Consider the following 9,236-nt stretch of genomic DNA (forward strand, 5'->3'; position numbering starts at 1 on the left):
TTTGATGAATGGATTGCTGTATTGCTATAAGTACTTGGGTCATTATCAAAATGCTTTATAACTTTTCTCCCTTTAAAAGTCCATTTAAAAATCCCAGCGGAGGCACCGTATGAGTTATATTTATGTAGTGGTTTTCATCTTGAAAGAATCCAGAACTCTCCTCTAGCTATAGACATACAGCACCACTGAACTGGAGCCACCTGGGTTCCTGCACTCAGTTCTGGGGCATCCTGTTCTTAAAGATGTTATGTCCTTGTCCTAGTGCGAAAAGGGATCCCTGTTTCATGGCTCTGGTGAGACCCTGCTTGGGATCCTGTATTCGTTTCTGGGCACCTCAAAAGGCATCAGGACCCAGAGCAAGGGTTAGTCCCTTCTGGCATATTACTTTCAGTTGTTATCAGGAAGCTTTTGATAAACTGAATGGAGTTCAGAGAATAACAACAAAAATAACCGAGCCTTTGGAGGCCCTGATTTATGAGGAAAATTTAAGATAGGAAAATTTGGGTTGCTTGGTCAAAAGACAACTGGGAGGGGGAAGACATGGGATAATGTGCAACATTGTTAACATGAAGGAAGGAAAGGAACTGCGTACCATTAGAGCTGGTAAAGAATTTCCCATCTGAATCATTTTCGGAGGGAAAATTCACTTCCTGCAAAATCAACATTTTCTGCTTTTTAATTTTTATTTTTATTTTTTCCTTCCCACCTCTCCGGGATTTCAGTAGGTAATCCCCAGAAGCCCAGAGCAGGCTGTTGGGAAGTTCACGTTCCTAGGCTCCAGGGCAGCCTGCCTTGGAGCCGGGGTTTCCCATAGGCACCGGAAGTAGGGGTGCAGGGGCATGCTGCAGCAACCCCAGGTTTTGCACCTGGCCTTCCGGCCGCTGGCCCCGCGCCCCTGCCGCCCAGGGTCCTGGCCATCAGCCCCACTGCTGCTCAGGGGCTCCGCTGCTGGCCCCGGGTCCTGCTCAGCCATGAGTCCTGCTTGGCCGCTGGCCCCACATGCGGGGTCCCAGCTGCTGGCCCCGCATGTGGGGTCCTGGCCGCCAGTCCCTCACCCGGGGTCCCAGCCGTCAGCCCCATGCCCCTAGCTGTGGCCCCAGCCTCTGCCACCTTACCCCTGTCNTTTTCTGCTGGAAAATTCAAATTTTTATTTTTTCCATCAGAACATTCTTCCCACCTCTCCAGGATTTCAGTAGGTAATCCCCAGGAGCCCAGAGCAGGCTGTTGGGAAGTTCACGGCTCCAGGGCAGCCTGCCTTGGAGCCAGGGTTTCCCATAGGCACCGGAAGTAGGGGTGCAGGGGCATGCTGCAGCAACCCCAGGTTTTGCACCTTGCAGCCCGGCCACTGGCCCCGCGCCCCTGCCGCCCGGGGTCCTGGCCATCAGCCCCGCTGCTGGCCCCGGGTCCTGCTCAGCCATGGGTCCCGCTTGGCCGCTGGCCCCACATGCGGGGTCCCAACTGCTGGCCCCGCATGTGGGGTCCCGGCCGCCAGTCCCTCACCCGGGGTCCCAGCCGTCAGCCCCATGCCCCTAGCTGTGGCCCCAGCCTCTGCCACCTTACCCCTGTCTGCATCCCTCCCTCCCGGAGCCATAGCCCTGCTCCCGGTCCCAGCTCTAGGAGGTGGTGAGGGGCGTGGACAGGGTGAGAGCACCTCCGCTCCAAAAACTGTTCCAGTGCCACTGGGATTTCCACTTCCTTGACAGCTGCCTGACTCCCCATATGTTGGGCTGCAGGAACCCCAGGCAACAAAGGGAGCCTGGGAAACATTTTGAAAAAGATCAAAATGCATATTTTGACTTTTTCAAGACAATAATTCAGAATTGCCATTCTGCAGGATATTTTAAAATTTCCATTTTTTGTTCTGCTTTGGAATTTTTTTTTAATTTCTGGAATTTCCTACAGAATGAGAATTCCAGGTCCTGCCCAGTTCTATTTAGGGTGACAGTGCAGTATAACTTGGAGAAATGGGAAGAGATTAAGAATTTAGGCCAAATATTAGCAAATCTTCCCCCTGGAGATGAAAGGTGACAGGTTGAGATGTCCCTATGATGCCATGGTGCTGAATCAAAATGTCACCACATGGCAGTCTGATTGCTATGATAAGGGTAACATGTAACAGTCAACATCCTAATTTTTGTTCTGTGGCAGTATCAATGACTTCCAGCATGCAGACAGCTTGATGACAGCAGCTGATGGACAGGCTCTCTGATTCTACTCTGCTGCTGATCTTCACAGGGGCCTGCTAGAAGGGCTTCCCCATGAAATGTCGTCTCATTTGCCTTTTGGGTACTGGAGTTCTGTGGCTGCCTGCTGCTTTGTGCCAAATGGGCTGGTCATTTGAAGTGCCATGATCCAGGTGGCAAGACTGCAATCATCCTGCAGCATTCTGAGAGCTGGAATGAGAGAGGAAAAGAACACCTTTTGAATGACTGTCTTTGTAAGTTATTGCCAAAGGACTCTGGTTCCTTTCAGGAAGTGGGCAGTAGCTACACATGAGACTGGGCTCAGATCTTCTGTAGAGAGGAAGGGCCACATTTTCAGCGCAAAAAGAATGAGGAGTACTTGTGGCACCTTAGAGACTAACAAATTTATTTGAGCATAAGCTTTCGTGGGCTAAAATCCACTTAATCGGATACATGCAGTGGAAAATACAGTAGGAAGATATATATACACAGAGAACATGAAAAAATGGGTGTTGCCATACCAACTGTAACAAGAGTAATTAATTAAGGTGAGCTATTATCAGCAGAAGAAAAAAAAACTTCTGTAGTGATAATCAGGATGGCCCATTTCCAACAGCTGACAAGAAGGTGTGAGTAACAGTAGTGAGGCCCACTTGCACACCTAATTGTGTCCCTATACTTGCCTGTAGTTACTTCAGATTGACAGTTGTTCAAACAAGAACAGAATTTGGCCCAGTGTTTCAGCAGCTGTAGTGATCCCCCACTGTTGCTTTTTTCGTCTGCTCTCTGTGTGCCGAGGGAGACTGTTAGGGGCTTAGAGAGTCTCTTTAGATAGTGACTGAATCTGTGCTGTGGTGTTTATAGTTGAGCAAATACTTCAAATCCAACTTGCTCATATGCTGGGCTTTCATTCGCTCCAGAAGTACAGTGGGGGGGAAAAAACCTGTTATCTTATGTTATTATAGGGCAGTAATAGTGTCAAGCTTCTTGGACCAAGGGCCCTGAACTGTGCATTGTATAATGATACTTTGCAGAGCATGGAATTCCAAGACTGACACTAAAGAGACTCTGCAGGTTTGATTCTTCTCTGAGACCTTAGGCTATGGTTTCTCACCGGTCTCTTGCACTCTGACTAACTCCATAGTTAGCTGGATTTTGGGGTTTTCATTTTCTGATAACTTCAGATTTTTTTTAAAAAAGCAGGCAAAATAATGCAACAACGATTGCTGGTTTTATTGGCTTCAGAAGAGGGTGGGAGAAGTGTTACTATCCCCATCGTACAGATGAGATCTAGAGATAGAGTGACTTGCCCAGGGTCAGGAAAGACATTTGTGTCAGAACTGGGAATTAAACCCATGCCTCCTACTCCAGTGCCTTAACCACAAGGCCATCCTTTCTCTCCCTGTGGGGAAGGACATAGAGCTTTGCAACCAGAAACTAATTGAAAGAAGGAGCTATCCGTAGCTGCTGTAGATTCTGTAAAACTCTAGATTTTTTCTCTTATTTAATATTACATCTATATTTTTTCTTCTGTAAGTGAAATAGAGAAGGAACATCAGAACAAACAGTGGTAGTTTAGGGGGAGATCCTTCATCAAATAAGCTATTTCCATTATGCAGGTTGATTGTATGCTTCCCACTCCCCTGAACACCCCCCCTCCAAAAAAAGCAAACCATGTCAAATTTATCCTGAAAATGTATACAGGGGAGATTTTGTTAAGAAAAAAAGTCCAGTCATAAAAAGCTGCAACCTGAAAGACAATACACCTACTTAGGGCCCTATTCAGCTTTCTTTACTCAAACTTCCCAATGAAACCAGTGGAGGAGTTCCCCAATAACCAATGACTAGGATGTGCTGGTGAATAGGGCTCTTTCATTATAAATGTAACAGATGCACTAGTAATTGATGAAAAACTTCATTTGAACCTTCATTTGCATCACTGTAGCTCCCTCCAGTGGTGAAAAATTAAACCATTCATGCAATACTTTCAGTTGAGGATCAAGGGCCACATGCAGACTGCACACAGGAAATAACTTTATGTGGTAGTAAGATAAACTTCCCTGACTCCTATTTTGATCCAGCTAAGGATGCAGGTAAATATCCTTTACTAACATACAATGCTGTAATCTATTCCTTGTTCAATAAAACAGACCTGGAGTTCAGGTACTGGCAGTCTGTTCTCCTTGTCTGCAAGATTTGCAATGAGTAAGATGTGAAGTGCCTTATTCTCAACCTATGCTTTTTTGGTCTACATTTCCCCCTCTTTTCCCCCAATCAGGATTGCTCCCTCAGATCAGATAAGCACTCAGTATTTGTCTTCCTAAGAAGATTTTTCCTTCTATAATTTGATGCTGGAGGTCGGGTAAAACCTCCTTGAAACTGATGGTGTAATGGCTGCCCTTCATTCAGGATAAATGGAAAGAGCAAATGCAGGCCATGTGCAAGGCTGGTCAGGAATCTGAGCTGTGTGGTTAGAGGGGTTTCACTGGGAGCTGAATGCAAATGCAGGGAGGGGTGTGTGTGTATGAGAGAGAGCGAGCAGACAAAAAAGCAGCAAGGAAGCCCAGAGACAGAGAAGCACTTGTAGGGTGACCCGGAGAGACAGCCAAGAGAATGCTTTTGGTCAGAGTGCAGGCTGGAAAGGAGCTTGGATCTGTGACCAAATAAACTATCTACTGCTGTTTGATTCCAGATGTGTTCAAGAAAACAGGAAGTTGCACATTTTTTGTGACTTAACAGGATTGCACTAAAGAAATGCCTAACTCTGTCATCAGTTTCTTCTCTTAACAGAAACAACCTGCAAGACCCCAAGTACTGGCTAACAGTTCTGATCCAAAGGGGGTAACAATAATATATTCCAGAGATTATGCATCTTAATTTTTCAATATGTCTGAGTTTTTCTGTTTGTGTTTTCCACAGGGCCAAGCAAGCCTTCCTGGATCAGGTGAAGAGCAGTATAAGCTGTTTGCAGCCCCTTCTCTGCCAACGGCCCCAGAATTGGGTAGTGCAGCCTAGCTGGTAAGGGGCAGGCAAGGCCAAGATACCTGGGAGATGTAGGGTGTTGGGTGTGTGTGTATCTTGCAGATAGGGTCTCTATGGACCACTGCCAGACTATGGGGCGATGCTCTCCTAGTGGAGTTGAATCTCCACTCAGGAGATGCTGGTCCCTCAAGCACAGGGGATGTAAATCACAGCCCTCTGCACTTGTAGCAGGTGCATCAAGCTCAGTGTCCATGGAATAATATGTAGCCCTGTCACAGGAAGATGGTTTCCTGCTATGTGGCTGAGGTTTTAATGGGAACTGTATGTTGAGACAAAGAGTAACATTTTCAAAATAACCTACGTCACTGAGGAGGCTAAGTCAATGGGAATTTTACCATTGGTCTCAATGTACATTTCAGTGTGATTTAGGCTCGTAAGGCACTTGGGTACTCTTGAAAATAGGATTTAGGCTCCCAATCACTTAGGTGCTTGTGAAAGTTTTATCCAGTGTAAAGACATTTATTTTCAAAATAGGAAACACTGATCCCCTGACAATATTCTTTTCCAATTATGACATGCAAAATAACGATATAGCTCTAATCAATTTGTCCAATTGATACTACTAAAGCACTAGCATGAACACTGTTTACTTTAATACAGTTGAATAGCTGCAATTGCATTGTATAAGTTCAGCTAATTACAACTCCACAAGAAAATAAGGGACTTCTTCACTAGCACCTGAAAAGACAAGTGGTCAGATATGGAAACAGAGTTAATGTTGCTAATGCTAAATTATTTGCTGAGTATTTTCAGACACTTTCCTACAGACCAACATACAGCATTACTGCTCAGGACAGCTTTAAAATAAAAAACAACAACAAAACCCCTAACAGTGCCATTTTTGAACACAGGAGGCAAGGTCATCTCTCTCTATTTACAATACTTTGTATTAATCTGTGTTCAAAAAGAAGAGGGGGCCCAGTCCTGCCACAGGAAACTCATGCAAATCTCTGACATCAGCGAGTGATCTGGGTGCATTGCAGGATCCGTCCCTAAGAGTAATAACATGCTATACAGGTGCTCCTTGTTAGGAGGACTAGAAAATTAGTAGAGGGCAAAGGGAATTTGCCAGTAGCAGAGTGTTAGCTTTTAGAACTATGCTTTCATACATGTATTTATTAAGGTATTTGGAAGTAACACAAGAGTTAAATGGATGCAAGTTTAAGTGTGAATAAACTGGAAATCAGAAAGGCAAAGACTAAAACAGCAGCAAAACATTATCCACTGTTAGCCTCATCAACAACAAACAGAAAGTTGGAAAGTTACAGATTATTGAAAGGGGAAACATTCACATGCCTGAGAGTCATAGTTAAGTCAATCTTGGGCTAGGTCCACTCTATCCGCCCGATTCGGTGGGTAGAGATTGATCTTCTGGGATCGATTTATCGCATCTCATCTGGACGCAATAAATCAATCCCAGAAGTGCTCCCCCGTCGACTGCGGAACTCCTGCTCACCGAGAGGAGGAAGCGCTGTTGACGGGGAGCTTGCCTGCACTGCGTGGACCCGCAGTAAGTAAACTTAATTCCATCTAGGAAACGTCGACTTCAGCTACGCTATTCTCATAGCTGAAGTTGCGTTTCCTAGATCGATCCCCCACCCCAGTGTGGACCAGCCCTAAGCCTTGGTACAGACACCACTAGGTCAATGGAAGAATTCTTCTGTCAACCTATCTATTGCCTGTGAAGGGGGTGGATTTACTACAGCAACAGAAAATTCCCTTCCATCGCTAGATGAGTGCCTACACTGCAGCAACATAGCTTCAGCGCTGCAGTTGTGCCACTGTAGTGTAGACAAACCCACAAAGTATCAGGCATTTAGCTGCTCTTAAATTGAAGAGTGTTTTTCTCTCTCTGTCCCTTCCAAAAATCTCATCACTGAAAGGGTCTTTGCCATTGCAGCTCCTGCCACCTGGAACATCCTTCCTGTCTCTCATTGACTCATTAGCTACTTTCAGACTTGATTGACTCACTTTAGTTCCCTAGATCATGCTGCCTCTAGCCTCTCATGCTGTTGAGCTGCCCTTCCTTGTGGCTAAAAGCCTTACTGTGAATTCAGCAGAGAGGGTGGCTCAGCTGCAGGTGGCGGGCTGCCAACTGGAAGAGAACTTGGGATGTTCCTAGTAGGGCTGCCAATTAATCACAGTTAACTCACGGGATTAACTCAAAAAAATTAATCGCAATTAATCACGCTTTTAAACAATAGAATACCAATTGAAATGTATTAAATATTTGTGGATGTTTTTCTACATTTTCAAATATATTGATTTCAGTTACAACACAGAATACAAAGTGTACGGTGCTCACTTTATATTATTTTTATTACAAATATTTGCATTGTAAAAATGATAAAAAATAGTATTTTTCAATTCACCTCATACTAGTACTGTAGTGCAATCTCTTTATCATGAAAGTGCAACTTCATCATAAACAACAATAATACTTAGTTCTTATATAAATCAAACCCTTTACAAACTAAATGTAGATTTTTTTGTTACATAATGGCACTCACAAACAAAACAATGTAAAATTTTATAGCCTACAAGTCCCCTCAGTCCTACTTCTTGTTCAGCCAATTGCTAAGACAAACAAGTTTCTTTACATTTAAGAGAGATGATGCTGCCTGCTTCTTATTTACAATGTCACCTGAAAGTGAGAACAGGTGTTCGCATGGCACTGTTGTAGCCAGCATTGCAAGGTATTTACATGCCAGATATGCTAAACATTCGTATGCCGCTTCACCCACCATTCCAGAGGACATGCTTCCATACTGATGATGCTCGTTTAAAAAAAAGTTAATTAAATTTGTTACTGAACTCCTTGGGGGGAGAATTGCATGTCTTCTGATCTGTTTTACCCAAATATATTTCATGTTATATCAGTCTCAGATGAAGACCCAGCACATGTTGTTCATTTTAAGAACACTTTCACTGTAGATTTGACAAAACATAAAGAAAGTCCCAATGTGAGAATTCTAAAGATAGCTACAGCACTCAACCCAAGGTTTAAGAATCTGAAGGGCCTTCTGTGATCGGTTTCGGTCCACCTATCCGCTAGGGCAGGTGGGGAGCTCCAAGGTCACTGGCCGGCCTGGGTCACGCCTCCGCCAGCAGGGAATTAGCGGCGGGAAGGCCACCAGCCAGAGTCTGTAGCGCGCCCCTCAGGCAGGGGAGCGCCGGCAAAGGTCAGTAGCGCGCCCCTCAGGCAGGGGAGCGCCGGCACAGGTCCTGGCGTGGCTCAGCCAGGTAGGGGAACGCAGGCCCACCCTACACCACTGCGTTCCAGCCCAGGGCCCTGATAGTAGCAGGACAAGGGTCCCGCCACTGGATCAGCGGGGTCCTTCCGCAATACAGACTCACCACTGTGCAGCTCTGCCCCGGGCTACTTCCTACCCGATTGCTCGCCCGAATCTCTCTGGTCCTGTGAGTGCGTCGGGGTCGTCCGCTGTTGGCAGCTCCAGCTCCCCCTCCAGCTCCTCCAGTTCCTCTGGGTACTCGGCAGTGGGCAGTCCTGGCAGCCCCAGTCCGTCCTCCAGGTGAGGTTTCCACTGGTCCAGGGCCTCCCCTGGCGTGGCAGCAGGGTCTGAAGGGAGTAGTCTGCATCTGCATCTGCCTCCCTCCCTGGTGCTCCCCTAACTGAGCTAAGGGCCCCGCCCTTTATACTTCCTGTTCCACCCCTCCCCTTCCGGGGGGTGGAGCAAGCTTGGGCTGGCCCCGCCCACTCAGGCTGAGAGAAAGGCCCTTTACCCTCAGGTTCAGAGGGCAGCCACCCTGGCTCCCTACAGGGAGGGATCGGTTGCTGGAGCTCTCTCTGCTCCCTTCTCCCTCCGTCCTTCCCTGGCCCTCCCCTGATGCTGCTTGCTGCTCTCCTTGTTGCTGCCGCTGCTGCTGCGTGAGTGAGTGAGTGACCCCCTCCAGCTCCTCCAGTTCCTCTGGGTACTCGGCAGTGGGCAGTCCTGGCAGCCCCAGTCCGTCCTCCAGGTGAGGTTTCCACTGGTCCAGGGCCTCCCCTGG

At 46.7% G+C, this 9,236-nt stretch overlaps 1 protein-coding gene across 1 annotated transcript in view; it reads left to right on the top strand.

Annotated features, from left to right (window-relative positions):
- Positions 1-4,977: 4,977 nt before the first annotated feature.
- CRYAA (crystallin alpha A) overlaps positions 4,978-9,236 on the top strand; it is a 32,925-nt gene continuing 28,666 nt past the window's right edge. Inside the window, exon 1 of the mRNA XM_034753688.1 lies at positions 4,978-5,201. Within this exon, the coding sequence (XP_034609579.1) occupies positions 5,050-5,201 (152 nt within the window). The 5' untranslated portion in view covers positions 4,978-5,049. The remainder of the gene's footprint in view (positions 5,202-9,236) is intronic.

The sequence above is a fragment of the Trachemys scripta genome, chromosome 1, assembly GCF_013100865.1.
Source record: "Trachemys scripta elegans isolate TJP31775 chromosome 1, CAS_Tse_1.0, whole genome shotgun sequence".
In the NCBI taxonomy this organism is placed as follows: domain Eukaryota; kingdom Metazoa; phylum Chordata; order Testudines; family Emydidae; genus Trachemys; species Trachemys scripta.